The sequence below is a fragment of the Dromiciops gliroides genome, chromosome 1 (assembly GCF_019393635.1).
Source record: "Dromiciops gliroides isolate mDroGli1 chromosome 1, mDroGli1.pri, whole genome shotgun sequence".
NCBI classification, from domain to species: Eukaryota; Metazoa; Chordata; class Mammalia; order Microbiotheria; family Microbiotheriidae; genus Dromiciops; species Dromiciops gliroides.
Window position 1 is genome coordinate 237984474 of NC_057861.1, and position 17821 is coordinate 238002294.

General features: G+C 40.5%; 1 protein-coding gene across 2 annotated transcripts in view; it reads left to right on the forward strand.

The window, feature by feature from the left end:
- The first annotated feature begins 751 nt into the window (after window positions 1–751).
- RMC1 (regulator of MON1-CCZ1) overlaps window positions 752–17821 on the forward strand; it is a 30974-nt gene continuing 13904 nt past the window's right edge. Inside the window, exons 1-8 of one of the 2 annotated variants that reach the window (XM_043988380.1) lie at window positions 752–1023; window positions 5415–5491; window positions 9343–9427; window positions 10819–10875; window positions 14376–14462; window positions 15742–15882; window positions 16242–16345; window positions 17679–17768. In XM_043988380.1, coding sequence (XP_043844315.1) covers window positions 919–1023; window positions 5415–5491; window positions 9343–9427; window positions 10819–10875; window positions 14376–14462; window positions 15742–15882; window positions 16242–16345; window positions 17679–17768 — 746 coding nt within the window. In that variant the 5' untranslated portion in view covers window positions 752–918. The remainder of the gene's footprint in view (window positions 1024–5414; window positions 5492–9342; window positions 9428–10818; window positions 10876–14375; window positions 14463–15741; window positions 15883–16241; window positions 16346–17678; window positions 17769–17821) is intronic. The other variant, XM_043988388.1, reaches the window with a different exon arrangement.

A 17821-nucleotide genomic window follows, 5' to 3' on the forward strand; every position in this document is an offset into this window, starting at 1 on the left:
CTACATCTCTATACAAATATATATATATATGTATATGTATGTGTCTATAGATTTAAAATTTTGTACCTATTTGTTTCCAGTCTGACCCCACCCCCATCAGCCTGTGGGCTCCTTAAGAACAGGGACCGGCTGTCTTTTGCCTCTTTTTGTATCCCCTAGCACTTAGCACACAGTGCCTGGCATTGAGCAAGCCCTTAATAAATACTAGTTGTCATGACTGTTGTTATTGTTGTTTGTTACTGTTACTCGAGGGATGGGCTGTTATTGTTGTATCGTCCGTTGTTAGTTGCATCATTAACATTGTTATTAATCGATGCAGTTGTCCATGCCGGGATGGATTATTAGCTGTTCCCTGTTGTTATTGTTTTTAGTCGTTTTGTTATTATCATTGGCCTCATTATTGTTGTTGCTATTACATCGTTATTAGTTGCATCGTTGTTAATAGTATTGTTATTAATTGTATTATTATTATTAGTTGGTTTTGCTACTCCCGACGTCGGAGCTCCCTTGGGAGGGCCGCAGATCCCTCTATCGCACCCTGGGATTCCCGCCCTGAACGCACGAGGCGGCCTAATGGAGGTTAGGGCTGAAGCTCTGGGGGGGGGGAAGGCCCTAGTAGCGTGACGTCACGCCGCGTCTTGGGGGGAGCGCTCGGTGGGCCCCCCACCGCCTCCGCCGCTAGAGCGCTGCGGCCCTCGCCCTTTTAAGAGCGGAGGCGGCCAGGGTCACGTGGCGCAGAGGGGTGGGGCCGAGGCACCAGGAAGCGGCCTCCTGCTCCCGGAGCTGCCGCCGGGGGCCGCCGCCGCTGCCGCCGCCGCCTCCTCCCCTGCAGCCCCTCGCGCACTACCCCGTGTGTGCCGCGCTGCGCTCGAGCCTCGGGTTCCCCGGGGGCTCGGAGCGGAGCCGCCGCCCGCCGAGATGAGCGAAGAGGAGGACTATTATCTGGAGCTGTGTGAGCGGCCGGTGCACTTCGAAAAGGCGAATCCCGTCAACTGCGTCTTTTTCGATGAGGCCAACAAGCAGGTCCGGGCGGGGCGTGGGGGGGGGGGCCGAGCAGGGAGGGGAGGAGCCGCAGCCGCGGGCGGGGCGCGCGCCCGGCGGGGCGGCGGGGGGAGGGAGAGGCCGGGGCGCACAGGCAGGCTGGGGGCGGGGGGAGCCCCGGGCCGCGCGGGATCTTCACTCGCCACAACCCGAATTTAAATCCCAAGGGCTTCCCTTGCATGCTCTACACCCGGACCCTTCGAGGCCAGCAAGGGGACTTCAGGTGGGGAAACTGAGGCTCAGAGAGGCTAGGCGACTGGCCCGAGCCCGCACAGCCGAAACGCACGAACCTCAGGGACAGTCATCTCCATCGCTGACCCGGACCGGAGCCCCCATAGCGTCCTGTGCTCCTTGCAGCGTCAGCTTGAAGACCTCAAGGGACGGGGAGCTCACTACCTTTCGAAAAGCAGACCGGTCTACTTTGCGATGGCTTGGAAGTTTTTTCTCCCCGGAACTTAGCACCTGTTCCTTGTTCGGTGTGGGGCAAAGAGGAGCCAGGCTGATCCGCTTTCCATAGCCTTTCAAAGACTCGAAAACACCTCAATAGGATCCTAAACTTAAAGCAAAAGGGACTTTAGAAGTCATCATGTCCCAACCGATCTCATTCTACAAATGAGGAAACTGAGACTCAGGGGGGTTAAGCAATTTACCTAAGGTCTTACAACTACCGAGTGTCTGAGGCAGGACTTGAACTCACTTCTATCTACTCTGCTACCTACCTGTCTTCTAAAATAAAGGCAGTCTGGCCCCTTTTCCTGGGTAAACATCCAGTTCTTTTATCTGATCCTTACAGGACTTAAGCTTCCTTATAGACTCCCTCTAGTTTACCACTGCCCTTCCCAAAATGTGGCAACTGCAAGGGAATACAGTACTCCAGATATAGTCTGACTGGGTGTGAGCAAATGGATTATCACTTCCTTAGTCCTGCACACTACACTTCTGCTATTGGAGTTTAAAACTGCCATAGTTGTCTTGTTTGAACTTAAATGTTCACAACCCTTGTATTTTTCCAAACTATTTTTTCCCATTATGTACTTGTAAGGTTGATTATTTGAACCCAAACATAAGAATTTATATTTATTCCGTTTAGATTTTCATTTTACTAGATTTAGCTCAGCATTCTGGCTTCTTTTTGAATTTTGACTCATATCCTGTGTGAAACCCTGATCCTTTCTAGCTGTATACTGTCAGCAAAATGGGTAATCTGCTTTATCCAAGTCCCTGATAAAAATATCCTACATAGAAGGAAGAAGCAGAGATTCTTGGGACACTCCACTAGAGACTTCTTTGCAGGCTGACATCCAGCCATCGACTACTACACTTTGGCTTTGGCCATTCAGCCAGGTCTAAAGTTATCTTTCCTACATTTCTCTCTTTTCTGCACGAATAGCATGAAAGACTTTATTAAATGATTTGCCCAAATTTAGGTAAACTCTGGAATTAGTAGTCCTGTCAAAGAAGGAAATGAGTCTCAAAATCCACAGTGGCTTAAGTATGCTATCTGCCAGCTCTCTTGATGCCCCTGGACATAGTTGATCTAGGCCTGATGACTTGAACTCCTCAAGGATAGCTAGATACCTGCTTAGATTGGGCATTGTCTCCCTCTCGGCCACTTTTCTGCATACTAGTTGTCCCAGGCTTAACATTCCCTGCCCTCCAAAAATTCATGTTCTTTGGGAAGGAAACAACATGTTCATAGAAAGTGAAATAATTTGGGGGCAGCTAGGTGGCACAGTGGATAAAGCACCTGCCCTGGATTCAGGAGGACCGAGTTCAAATTCTGCCTCAGACACTTGACACTTACTAGCCTTGTGACCCTGGGCAAGTCACTTAACCCTTATTGCCCCACCAAAAAAACCCAACAAAAATAAAGTGAAATTATTTGACCCGGTTTGATTTTATTTATGTATTCAGAATATTACTCTTGAGAGCTTCCTATCCCCATGAGCTGACATCCCCTATAGAATTTCAGCCAGGGGGATCCTAATGGTTTTTTTTTCCCCCTGAACACCTTGAAATCTGCTCTCCTGAAATCTAGGGTGCATATTAGACTATTCCTAGTTTCATTTCCTTTTTTACAAACTATTAAGATGGAGTAGTTACCTCCTCTCAAAGTTTTCATCATTTCTACCCTTAGAATGAAACTGGAGTCTCTTGACAAGTCTAGGCTTGTTTCCACTGTATATAGTACTCCCAGATTTGCCAGTTAGTTGTTTGGGTCATGAATGTGGACATCAGTGGCTTTACTGATCTGAATTTGGGAGTGAGTTGAACAGCTTGGGAAGTTGAAGGAATGGGTAGCTGGATTGAGGGGGAGAGTCAGGGATCTGGCCTGGGCAGGAGTGAGAATAAGTACAGAAATGATGATGAGAAGAAAGTTGGAACAGCACTGGCCTAGACACAGTAGTTGGGTGCTGGAGTCTTAGACAAATACTATAGGAAGAATTGGTGCTACCACCCCCTAAGTCTGGGCCCTTCTATTCCACCTGCTCTTGACAAAGCTGCCTCGGTTTGGGTCAAACTAATAGATTGTGCTGAAAGGGATCTTGAAGATCATATAATATTAACCGATTCCTTATTTTACAAATTAAGAAACTGGATGATCAATACCACTTCTTAGTCTCTTGTTCTTCTCAAAGTCCTCAAACCCCTCTATTCTCATTGGGGGGAAAACCCCTAATAATTCCTTACTATTTGCCAGGAGGGGCCCAGAAGAGGCAGTACAGGAAGAAGCCTGAGCTTGAACATTTCTAGTTTCCTATATCCTGAACCTGCATGGCTCCATATTTTCCAGTGTCTAATATCAATTTATTTCTCCTAGTAAACAACTGGTGGAAAATAATGTTCTGTGCTAAGGGATCTAATTTCATCACTGTCCAAACTGAGCCAGTTCCGCAGACATGACTAACTCACTCTTCTTTTTTTGTAAGAGTGCTGCTTGCGTAGAAGTTAGAGAGGGGACTCAGCAGTAGTTTTTAGTTGTATGTTGTTAGTAGTGATGATATTTATGAGTTAAGTCCCACTTTGGTGTCTCTACATGGTAGAAATGTGACCCTCGGTACTCAGAGGAGATACTAGCAGAGAGCAAGCCCTGACAGGTCCAATCAAATCTGAAAGGTTTTGAGTACTGACTGGGTGATGGCCGAGGACCAACTAAATTAAGTTCAGATAGGCTTATCACCAAGTTGATGCTGAAACAATGATTTTTTTCTACCACAACTTCTGAAGACCAACCATTGCATCATCAAAGGGAGGCATCCGTGGAGAGAAGACCCACACCCATGTAATCATGGGTATCTGAAGTATGGAAATAATGGCTTTTAGTTAAACTCTCAATCAGGGTTTTTAGAAGTCAGACTTGTGAGATTGGAAGGTCCCAAGTGCCCATTGGTCGGCCTCGGAGGCCAATAGTAGGGAATAACGATTTTTCTGCCAAAACAATGGTTGTCAGGGTTACTTGTGGGTGGACTATAGGAGGATCAAGAAAACTTCTGTTTTCAGCTTTAATCAACTTCTCTGGGGGGTGGGTGGAGGAGACAGTGGTACCGTGGTTACGCCATTTCCTGGAACCAGTTCTTCCTCTTCCAGCTGATGATGACTTAAAGAGTTGCCATGATAATGTGGCCCATGAGGCCTCCGGCCTGCGGGGTGGGCAGGAAAGGAGAGGAAAGGCGCCGTGTCTCAATTTCTCTACAACAAAGATTTGAGCAACAGGGTTTAATTTGAGGAATAAAAATCAGAACAATCCCTTTCAAGTCCTCTCACCGTTGGAATTAACTCCAAGTTGGCCCAGTTATGAAAGAAACATTTAATAAAAGCAATTGATCCTAGGAAGGGGCAGGTTCAAATGATTGTACAGATGGCAAGCCAGCCAGGAGGTAACTAACCTGGTGGATCTCTTTAACCCCCCCCCCCCACTCCCTCCCTTATTTGACCAACCTCCCTTACTTTTAAAAGCTTCTGAAAGTCTTAAAAAAAAAAAAAGTCAGACATGTTCCATTATTAGTTTTACAAATGGAAACCAAGTCTAGTGAAATGTTATGCTGTGTTCCAAGTCTATAGGAGAAACCAGTGATGGATCATTCTCCATTTCCTCATCATCATGTGTAGTATGAGATGTTAACATGATAGTTCTGATTTTTTGAGCTGATGTACTCATTTCCCCAAAACACATTTGAAATCTCCCACCTATCAGTGTGTACGGTTTGTCTGGTGAGAAGCATTTTAGGTTAACTCTATCAGAAGCCTCAAACATGGTAAAAACATACACCTAAGACTACTAAGCATGGAATAAAACCAAAATAGTGCTTTTGGACTGTTGGAATATCCTTTGAAAAGTCAGACTACTAAAAATAACTTCAAACCTTTTTCAGGTTTTTGCTGTTCGATCTGGTGGGGCTACTGGAGTTGTTGTTAAAGGACCAGAGGATAGGAATCCCATCTCATTTAGGTAACAGTATGAACTGCATCATGGGCTTTTTCAAATGAATTTCAACACTTAAGGAAAATGTGGTGATTTCCTTTCCCACCATCCCACCTCCATTCTATAATAGAGTTAAAAATTTCTATCCCTATGTGTCTTCTCTTCAACTGAGACAACTTGTTGGGTTTGCAGCAGTCCTTGGGATGAGGGAGTAGGAAGGAGAATTTGAGTGCCCACTCAGTAATGCTGGAAATTAGTGTCCATGGGGACAACCGTTGGTGGGTTTGTTGACCTCCAAGAACCTCTTATCTCTGCTTCCTTATCTGGCTCAGGTCTTCCCTCAGTATTTGGTCTGTGAAGAATGTTGGCTGACATTTATATAGCAATTTACATTTCACAAAATGCTTTACATACATTATCTCCTCTGATTCTCACAGCTACCCTGTGAGATAGGTTGACAATTATTATTCCTGCTTTAGGAAACTCTGAAGGAGGTTTCTATGCCAGTGTTTCTTATGTCACAGTATAGTAAGGAAACGGTGATTCCTTCCTCCAACATTTGACTGTGGTTATTGTAGAAAAAAAAATGATTCTTACTCCACTTACTCTGGACCCTCAATCTGCCTCCTTGGGATAGAGATGGAAGACTTGGATCTAGGGGTGGGTTGTATAGATTAAAAATTTGAAGGCAGGAATCTTGTCTTCGAAAATGTTGGTTAGGATATAGGACATCCCTGAATATGGGTTGTATCTCTTTTTTTTTTTTTTTTTTTTGCGGGGCAATGGGGGTTAAGTGACTTGCCCAGGGTCACACAGCTAGTAAGTGTCAAGTGTCTGAGGCTGGATTTGAACTCAGGTACTCCTGAATCCAAGGCCGATGCTTTATCCACTGCGCCACCTAGCTGCCCCATGTATCTCTTTTTAAAAATTAATTTATTTAAAAATTTTTTTTCAATTACATGTAAAGATACTTTTTGTTCCAAACTTTTCTCCCACCTTCCCTTCCCTCCCCCCCGAAGCCAGTAAGCAATTTGATATGTTATACATTACAATCACATTAAGCATATTTCCGCATTAATCAGAACAAAAGAAAAAAAACACAAGAAAAAATAAACAAGAACAATAACAAAAAAGCAACAATGAAAATGAAATAGTATGCTTCCATCTGCATTTAGACTCCACAGTTCTTTTTCTGAACGTGGAGAGCATTTTCCACCATAAATCTTTTGGCATTGTCTTGGATCATTGCATTGCTGAGAAGAGCCAAGTCTATCACAGTTGCCCATCACACAATGTTGCTGTCACTGTGTACAGTGTTCTGGTTCTGCTCACTTCACTCAGCATCAGTCCATTTAAGTCTTTCAAGGTTTTTCTGAAATCTGCCTGCTCCATCATTTCTTACAGCACAATAGTATTCCATTACATTCATATGCCACAACTTGTTCAGCCATTCCCCTTAATTTCCAGTTCTTTGCCACCACAAAAAGAGTAACTAGGTTGTATCTCTTTTAAAGGAGAAACTACCTTTTATTAAGCACCATGTTCAGAAGTACTTATTAAGCACCTACTGTGTGCCAGGCACTGTGCTGACTGCTGAGGATACGGATAAAAAGAATGAAATAACTCTTTCTTGCAAGGGCTTATGTTTTAATGGAGTTATTAAAACAGGATCTTGATCCACTTGGGTTTTCTACAAATTAAAGTGGCGCCTTAGAGAGCAGCTAGGTGGCGCAGTGGATAAAGCACTGGCCCTGGATTCAGGAGGACCTGAGTTCAAAGCCAGCCTCAGACACTTGACACTTGCTAGCTGTGTGACCCTGGGCAAGTTACTTAACCATCATTGCCCTGCCCCACCCCCCCAAAAAAAAGCAAAGTAAAGTGGTGCCTTAGAAAATCTTACGTTGTATATCTGTTAATAGGAAATAGCTTCTAAATTAGATAGAAAAATTAACTTTCCTTTCTATTAGGTTCTGCTAATAATTGCACTAAGATGTTTAGATAGAATTACTTAGATATTTAAAAAAATACAATCTCAAATGTAATTTGCTATAGTTGTTTTGGAGTTTTATTGATGCCCTTTGTTTTTCATTCCCATGTCACTTCTCTGATAATAACCCTCCTGATAAAAGGTCTCAGTAGAAGCTTTTCTTGTCAAAACAAACAAAAATCAAACCGTTTACCAAAACCAGCTGATAGAGCAGCCATGTTTGACAGTATGTGCAACATCTCCCCAATTTCTCAGGGGAATGGAGTACATTTCATTATGTGCCCTCTGGAACCAAGATTGCTCATCACATTTCATCTGAGTGCATTTGCATTTTAGTGTTATTTTTATTCAAATTAATAAAGTCACTGTGGGTATTGTTTTAATGGCCCCTTTCCCCCTGTATAATGGCTCATTTAAGTCTTCCAACATTTCTCTGAATTTCTCACATTTCTCATTTCTTATGGTATGAAAATAGGACATTTCATTTATATACCACGATTTTTCAGCCATTCACCAACTGATGGACACCTATCTTGTTTCCAGTTTTTTTGCAACCACAGAAAGTGCTGCTACAAATATTTTAGTATATGCGGTACCCTTCTTTCTGTCTTTGATCTATGGTGTATATTACCAATAAGGAGATGTCTGGACCACAAGGAGTGAACAGTTTAGTGTCTTTTCTTTTTCTTTTTCTTTTCTTTTTTTTTCAGGGCAATAAGGGTTAAGTGACTTAGCCAGCATCACACAGCTAGTAAGTGTCAAGTGTCTGAAGCCGGATTTGAACTCAGGTCCTCCTGAATCCAGGGCTGGTGCTTTATTCACTGCACCCCCAACTGCCCTGTTGTCTTTTCTTACAGAATTCCAAATTGTTTTCTAGAACAATTTAGATCAATTCATAGGTCCGCCTATGTTATCCATGATGTGTTAGTGTGCCAGCCTTCCCATAATTCCTCTGACATAGACTGTTTCCATCTTTTATCTTTTTGGCCAGTTTGAAGGGCATGCAGTAAAATCTCAAAGTCATTTTAATTTGCTTTTTTTTTTTTTTAGTGACTTGAAGTATTTCTCCTCATGTTATTGATAATTTTCATTTTGGGGGGAAATTTCTTTATTCATGTCCTTTGACCATATATCTACTGGGGAATTGTTCTTAATCTTAGAGGTTTGTGATAATGCTCTCTACATACATAACCTAATAACATAGGTTATTAACTTTTTATTGGAGGTACTTGTTGCAAAGATTTGTCCCCACTCAGCAGCTTCATTTCCATCATAGCTGCATTGATTTTGTTCACACACAAGTTCTGATTTTATATAATCAAAATTATGTATTATCCTTTCTGATTTCTAATACCCTCTGCTTATGAATTCTCCACCTAACTATAGTTCTGAAAAGTGTCACCTTGATTTGTCTAATTTTTGTAATGATGTGACCTTTTCTATTTAGGCTTCTTGTCCATTTGGAGCTTACTGTGGTATATGTTGTGAAATGTTGGTCCAACCTTTATATCTGTGAAGTTGCTTTTCAGTTTTCCTATCACTTGTAGTATACAGGTTTATATTCAAGTACACAAGCTCATAAGAGTTTGAATTTGGGGGTTTATTGAATGCTGGGCTAAAGGGACCTTTTGCTTCTAGGTATTGTTTGTCTGATCTGTTGCATTGGTCTACTTTTCTATCTCCTCTATAATAGAATCTATTTCCACATTATTGCCAATTAGAGTTTTTGAAAAGTGATTCTACTGTGAATCTGTTGCTTGTCCTAAACATAATTTTAAATTTAAATTAAAGCACTATTCTTCCTGAATATCTCTAATATCCTCTGGAACAGTAATAATCCCAAGAATTCTCTGCTTCCACTGAAGTCTTCCTGTATTCTTTCTTTTCAAAGGATGGAAGACAAAGGGGAAGTGAAATGTATCAAGTTTTCCTTGGGAAATAAGATATTGGCTGTTCAAAGAACCTCAAAGACTGTGGTAGGAATCCTTCTTGAATTCTGTGTGAAGTAAGGTGCATTAGTGAAATGTTAGAATCATAAAAAAACGAATGTTGAGGGAACCCTTACCTTTTTGATGAAATATATATGTTCATGATGCATGATCTTAGATCCTATGAATCTTCTGGAGATTAGAGAGGCATTTGGTTAAACAGAATCCTATGGCCTAAATAATTTGTCATTTTGTGAAGTCTAGGCATTATTTTTTAATAATCTAGTCTTCCTGAATGTTATATCAGTCTGAATGTCACACATAAGCTTTTTCTAAGCTGACAGGAGATCCAAGTTAAGGGTACCTAATGGCACACACTTAATGGGGTAAAAACTCATAATTTGGAATAATAGGAAGAACTTCGAATTGATTTATAAATATCAATTCATTAACTTTGTTGTGTATGGCCATATACTACCTCTTATAGTAAATATCTACCAGAAGAAACTATTTTTCAGAACCAGGTTATTCCAAGTAGCAATGGGGTGATTGGATGAATATTATTTACTTGAATTGGGTGTTTGGGAATATATGTTTCCATATTATCTTCTTCATATATGAACCTTCTGAGTTTATTTTAATAGAGTCCATATAGTAATTAACAAAAAATGTGGTGATTTTTTCCCAAAGTTGAAAATATAGGTAAGTTCCTTCCACCTCCAAAATAACTGAGGTTAATCATTTGTTAAACATTTTCCATTAACATGCTGTAGAATATTAAAGAATAAATGTGATTGAAAAGTTATTTTATTTTCTCTTAAATGTTATCTGGAAAGAATGGATCTGTATTTTTTTCCCAAAATCTATAGTAATCTTAAACCATAATTCACTCCAGCAAGCATTTAAATGCCAAAACTACACTGTACAGTGAGGAGATCACTGACTTGGCATCAGAGGTCTTGGGTTCATATGCTGCCTCTGTCACTTACTACTTTTGTGACCTTGGGCACATCACTTAACCTCTCTTGGCCTTAGTTTCCATATCTATATAGTGAGATGGCTGGACCAGATGAGCTCTAGAGGTCCTTTTCAACCCTAAATCTGTGATTCTCTGAAATGCACCCTCTTTGTGAAAAGCCTTAGGATGAGGGAAATCCAAATATGAATAAGACACAGTCCCTGACATTGTGGAGTTTCTCACAGAATGGAGACTGTGCCACTCAGATTTCTGTTTTGTTTGCATTTTCTTGAATATAACACTGGCTTAGCTGCTGAGTAAGAGGTGTCAGCATTTTTCGGTATTTGACTTTATTATCGATGTTGTCATGTCATCTTTTTCTGTGTGTAGACAGTAAGAACACTTCTGACCTCGCTCTTACTGCTGGCACCCCCAGGATCCTGCTTCAGAGAATTAAGAGTGTGCATTTTTTCTCTTTTAGGATTTTTTGAACTTTATCCCTGATTGTCCTCAGCTGGAATACACACAAGAATGCAAGGTGAGTGAGTGTCTTCAGTTTGATAGCCTTGGGCATGATGGTTCCTTGAGTCTGCCTTTTTAGAGTGATCTGGGGTAAAACAGTCTTTATGACACAATCAGCTAGAAATTTTTAGCATGTATATTTCACCTGTGCCTCTACTCCTGCATTCTAGGTAACACTCCAGAAATTTAACTTTGGCTTTGTTTTCTTCTTCCTCTGGTTTTTGTTCACTTAGTCAGCTTCACTAGCTGGTAGCTGGGTTTAGTGGATTCTGACCCAGCAGTGGCAGTGTGGATGCATTGGGGGAGTTGGGGGGTGGGGAGGGGAGCGGGACGGTTACTTCCAGGAAAACTGACTGGGATTGGAGTTCCATTAGGGGCAAAGGAGGCTCTTCCCCCCCCCCCCCCCCCCCCCCCCGAGCATTTACTTCTTGAGTGAATCAACTCAGCCAAGTCCTCTGTAGAGGACCGAGAGCCTTTCTTTTCAAGACTAGACCCATTTAACTGTATTGATCCTATGGCACCTTTCTTTACCCCAGTTGAATTCTGATTCACTATTCATTTAATTTCTTTTTTTTTTAATGAGTTGCTAGACTAGATTAAGGAAATGTCACTGAAAGAGTGAATTTTTATTTTAGCAAAACATTTGACAAAAATCTTCCATGAGGTCCTATGAACAAGGTGATAAAATGTGTTAGATGATCCTACATTTAGGAAAAATTCATAACTAGTTGAGTGTGTCCCCAAGGAGTGTGGGGTCATTATTTCTAGTAGTGTGCCACAGAACTTTGTCATCAGCCCTGGACTACTCAGCTTTTGTTTTTTTAAATCTGCATGGATAAAGAAATAGACTGCTTATCCAATTCATGGTGGATAGCACAATTAGAAGGGATTGTGTGTGTGTGTCTATGTGTACACATACACATGGACATACACACGTATGTAAAATAGAATAAGGTTATAGAACAGGATTTCTTAATCCTTGTTGTATTGTGGATCTCTGTGACCTTCTGGGGAAGCCTATGGACTCAGTTAAAAGAATGGTTTTTTAAACATATAAGATAAAATACCTCTTATTACAAAGGAATCCAAAACTATGTTAAAATATAGTTATCAGAATACTTTAAAAAGTAAAGACCCCAAGTTAAGAATCCCTATTTGGAAAGACCTTCAAGGTCTAGAAGGCCTAGTCTAACAAGATGAAATTTAATCAGAAAATGTACAATCTTTTACTTGAAAATTTTAGTTGTACAGTCAGTTGAAAAGCACTTATTAAGCATCTGCTATCTGTTAGATATGGTGCTAAGCACCAAGAGTGACTCTGCCCTCAAGGAGTTTACATTATGCTGGAGAGATGCAGCATTTTCACCAATAAGTAAATACAGGATGCTCTCAATATTCAGCTGGATCATGGGTCTAAGTGATTTGGGCAGTCCCTTCAATGATACAGGACAGGGACAAATAGTTGTAAAGTGATGGGAGGAGTACGACTGACTTTGGGAATCAGAAGATGTGGCCCCTTGAATCAAGTAGCCCCTGAGCTGAGCCTGTCAAGCTAGGATTCTGCCTGACACATGATATACACTTAAAAAAATGCTTTTGTGAATATTTGGATGGATGAATAGAGCCTCTGCTCAAATAGTAACACAAACACCACGACAGTAATGACAGCTAACATGGATATAGACTTAATATGAGCCAGACACTTTACAGTTATGATCTCAGCCCAGCGCCTACAGAGAGCTAATACAGAACATTGTATGGGCAGTGTGTGAGAGCTGTACAAAGCACTTGGAGAATTTGGAGGAGGGAGAGAGATGACTCCTTGATACAGTGGCATCAGGAAAGTCTTCAGAGCAAAGGGGCGTCAACCTTGGGTTTTGGAGGTTTGGGCTTTGGTTCCATAAGTTAATAAATTACAAGTTAATGGGATTTTTTTTTAATAGCAAAAATTGAAGAGAGGGTTTTATGGGATTAAGAGGATAGCATAGAACAAAGACATTGGTGTTGAGAAAGGTCAGGGCCTTCTGGTGAGTTTAGGTGAACCAAAGAACAGTGGGTGGCAGAGTCAAGTAGAAACAACCTGCTGCTTAAGATTGACTTGGAAACCCACAAATTGACTTGATTTATTTTGTATTGTATTTTTAATTATTTCAACATTTCCCAATTATGTTTTCATTTGTTTTGGGGAGTGTGATGTTTAATCTGTTATAGAGTATATGAAGGGAAATGGTACAATATAAACTTAGGGAGGTAGGTTAAAGCAAGACTATAGGACTTTAAATGCCACATAAAAGGGTTCAGACTCTCTTCTGTTAACATCAAGGAGTCACTGAAACTCAGCAGCAGATCTGGACATTAGAGATTAATCTGGCTGAGGTGTGTGGGATAGATTGCTGCAGGGATGGAAGCATCATTGTGTAAACACAGTTGAGAGATGGGATGGGCCTGGCCTAGTGGCTGCGGGGATGGAAGAAGGGAAGAGGAAAAGATAGAGGATTTGGATGCAGAAAGGAAAGAATCCTAGGTTTTGAATCAGGGTCACTTGGACAGTAGTGGTACAGTGAACAGAAATAGGGACGTCAGAAGAAGGAGCAGGTTTTAAGGGGGAAAATGATTTAAAATATAAGCTTCTTGAGGGCAGAAACTTGTGTCTTTGTGTCCCCAGTGTCTAGCATAGTACCTTATACACAGGAGGTACTGAATAAGCATTTGTTTAAATATCGAGTTCTATTATGGCCACGGATATGGCCGTAGGAGTCTTTATTCTGGTTCCACAGTGGGCATCAAACATGGGGCCCTCCACACTTCTGTGTGGCCTGAATCAGATTAAAATGCATTTGGGAGGGGGCGGCTAGGTAGCGCAGTGGATAAAGCACCAGCCCTGGATTCAGGAGTACCTGAGTTCAAATCTGGCCTCAGACACTTGACACTTACTAGCTGTGTGACCCTGGGCAAGTCACTTAACCCCCATTGCCCTGCAAAAAACCAAACCAAAAATGTATTTGGGAAATATTTAACAAAATAAATAAAAAACCAGCAAAAGATGGATAATATTACATTTTATAAGTAAGATATGTGGCCCAAGGGGATCCCCATGTGTGGTTTAGTGCCACCTGTTTCTATTTGAATTTGATCCTGCTGCTCTGAAGCTTAGCAGATGTAGCGATGGTGATAACTCTAGTAGAAGTCAGGGTTATCACATTCTGCTCAGTCATCATCCAAAGGGTAGACATGTCCATGGTTATCACTGAAGAATCCAAGACTGATTTTGAAGATAAAAAAAATTATTACAAATAGTAAAAATGGTACAATAATTAGCAATTAAATTTAAGGTATTTTCGTGACATTATAGTACTGCTTCACTAAAGGGCCAGTGATAAACTATATACTGTTCTGAACCTTTGATAAAAGTTGTAAGTACATTTCTAGGCTTAATAGTTACATTTTATGGGAAGCTTTAAAATAAAATGTATTTAAGTTTTTTTAAATCTATTTTTAATCTGTTGTTTTATTAAGACGAAGAATGCCAACATCCTAGGATTCTGCTGGACCAGTTCTACTGAAATAGTCTTCATAACAGATCAAGGAATTGAATTTTATCAGGTAATAATGACTGTCGGTGAAAGGAAAAGTTTGGCAGCTTTGTTAAACTTAATCTTGGATCTGTTAAGATTCCAGAGTTACAGTATTAGCAATAAGTCTGTGGCTTAATTTTTAATTCAGATCAAATATTTTAAATCTTCCTCATGTTGGGCATTCTAATCATTTTAAAAATGAGATTTTATTGATGTCTTTTGTTTTTGTACATCACCATAGTTTCCTCCAGTACTCTTCCCTTTCCCTTTCCAAGACAGCCATCCTGTATAACAAATATTATTTTTAATGACAAATATGAAGAGGAAAAATATCAGCGTACCTAATCAATACATTGAAAAAAGTCAAAAAATGTGTGCAGTGTACACACTTTTTGGACCTTTTTCCTCTACAGAGGGGTTAAGTGAGGAGACCTTCTCATATGTCTACTTGGGAGGCATGTTTGTTTGTAATTTTTTTTTTTTTTGGTGGTTCTTTCTAATCATTTTCAGAATCTTATCTTGGGTAGTACTGTCAGATGAAGAGGAGGAAATAAACATTTATGTAGCGCTTACTATGTGCCAGGCGCCATATTAAACCTTTTTTACAAATATCTCATTTGATCCTTACAATAAACCTGACAGGCAGGTGCTATATTATCCCCATTTTACAGTTGAGAAAACTGAGGCAAACAGCTCGTGTCAGGACAGATTAGAACTAGGGGCTTCCTGATTCCACTGTACCACCAGTTGCTTCAAGAAAAAAGAAAGATTTTTTTTCACCTATGTGTCTATTATGGTATAGTTTTAGGAGAGATGGATTAGGACTCAGGAGCTTTGGGCATGAATCCTGATTGAATACTTCCTAACCTTATGACTGTGAGCAAGTCACTTAACTTATTAAACCAGAACTTTCCCCATGTCAGTATTGAGGGTATGGTAGTCAGATTGGCACTGTATACCTCACAGATTGTTGTGGGGATCTAATAAGATTATGTATGTGAAATAAATATTTTATGGACTATATAATATAATGATATATTATGGCATAACGTGTTATAGACTATATAACATTGTGGAATATATGATATAATATAGAATTATGCATTATGGAATATATGCTATAATTACATGTTATGGAATAATATATATTATATATGGAAGCATTTTATAACTATAAAGCTTTCTGGATAAGCTTTTATTATATAACCTGTATGTTTAACTTCCTGCTCTTTATCAATCTATTAAATCAGTCTTCTAATACTGAATGGTTCTTTAAAGGCAACTTTAATCCTTGAATTTTGTTTCAGGTCTTACCAGAGAAACGAAGCTTGAAACTCCTGAAAAGTCAGAATATCAATGTAAATTGGTACATGTATTGTCCTGAGAGTTCAGTCATTTTGCTGTCTACCACTGTCCTTGGAAATGTCCTCCAACCTTTTTATTTCCGAGTAAGCATGACATTGTGTTTTAGTTAATTTTTTAAAAAAATGAAAGGTTACAATTCCTCCCCTTCCCCAAATCACGTCCCAATGAAGCACCTTCTTTCAAAGGGTGTTTCTAGCCCAATCGCAGTATGACTTTGTGCCTCTAGGGGGCATCCTTCCAGCTGTGGTTTCCAGGAAAGCTTTCATTTACAGTTACTTACATTCCGCTGTGAGCACAGCACTGTAGCAGATGCCTTAGGGAGTTGCAAAGTAAGTGGAAGACACAATTAGTTATCTGTCCTTAAGAATCTTACAATAAGAGTGTTAAGATATAGGAGGTTTAAAAAACTTTTCTAAAAATTATTTGTGTTTTTCTAAAATAGGCTGGAACTATGTCGAAGCTATCCAAGTTTGAAATTGAATTGCCAGCAGCACCTAAGTCAACTAAACTCAGCCTTTCTGAAAGAGATATTGCAATGGCTACAATGTATGTCTGCCTGATGAGAATTCCTTTTTATAATTGTTTCTGGTGATTTAAATTATGGAAGAAGTACTCCCCTGCCGGGTGCTGAGCACCCAAGTGATTTTCAGATTCCAGCCCTGCCACATTTCTAGTTTCTGAGGGTAGCGTGCTCAGGAAAATACTTGCCAGATGTGTGACTAAGACCGTCACTTAACCTCTTGGAGTCTTGGTTTTCTCATCTCTAAAAGGGGTCTGTCACACTTTCACTACCAACCTCAAAGGGTTGTTGTGAGGATCAGTTGAAAAGAGGTCTCTAAAGTACTTTTCAGACTTCCGAATGCTCTGTTCTGTGTCATTTATGCTGCATCACCATTGCATAGTAGAAATAGCACAGGGGGCAGCTAGGTGGCTCAGTGGATAGAGCACCGGCCCTGGATTCAGGAGTAACTGAGTTCAAATCCGGCCTCAGACACTTAACACTTACTAGCTGTGCGACCCTGGGCAAGTTGCTTAACCCCAATTGCCTCGCTAAAAAAAAAAAAAAAAAAGAAATAGCACAGGACTTGGGAGTTAAGAGAACCTGGCTTGAAGTAAATAGTGGGCTTTAGAAAGATGTGAGCTCCCCCAGAGGCTGAGTCTGCTGCCTTATTGAGTCATGGAAGTGGCCCTGCATTCTGAAGGCCATGACAGGTCCTGTCACACTGGACCCAGGGGCAGACTTAGATGTCTCTTGTCTGAGGATTGATTTCTAAATGTAGAGCGTCTCCTCACCAGGTTAGCACAATATGATCAATTTTTTTGGCCAGAAAAGTTCTTGAAGATCGTCTTTTGAGTTGAAGAGGGGTGCTGGTGCTCCCGCATTGAGGAAATCCCAGGTCTTTGACATTTTATGATGATTCACAATAATCATTGTCTTGGTTATTATAATCATCTTGTGATTCCTTTATTCCCCTGTAAATATCACTGTTCTTTATAAATATGGAAAATGCTATTGTCTCTTCAAAACCATATGGTAATCTCAGAAATCTAAAAAAAAAAATACAAGGAGATGGGATAATGATTATTGTCATCATAAAAATAAGTATATCCATTATTCTTTTGAGTTTAAATATCGTGTTTAATTTTCACAAATAAGAAAGTAAACCAAGTTGTGTCACCTGTCATGGAAGAGAGCCATTCTCTATTTTTAAAAAGTCCTGACTTCCATTTCAAAAACCACCAACTACTCAGTTGGTTATTGTCTTTTCTCTAAGTTCTTTCTATACCAAACACTCAGTAATTCAAGAAAAGTTTGTGAAATGGGGGATTTCTCAAGTGTGAGATGTGCCTGACAGTTTTCTCACTCTTCCCTGACCAGCTACGGGCAGCTTCACGTGCTTTTCCTGAGGCATCACTCCCGGACCTCGAACAGCGCGGGTGCAGAGGTGGTGCTATATCACCTGCCACGGTGAGATGCCAGCGCCTCCTGCCCTCCTCTCTACTTTGGTTTTTAAACTATGG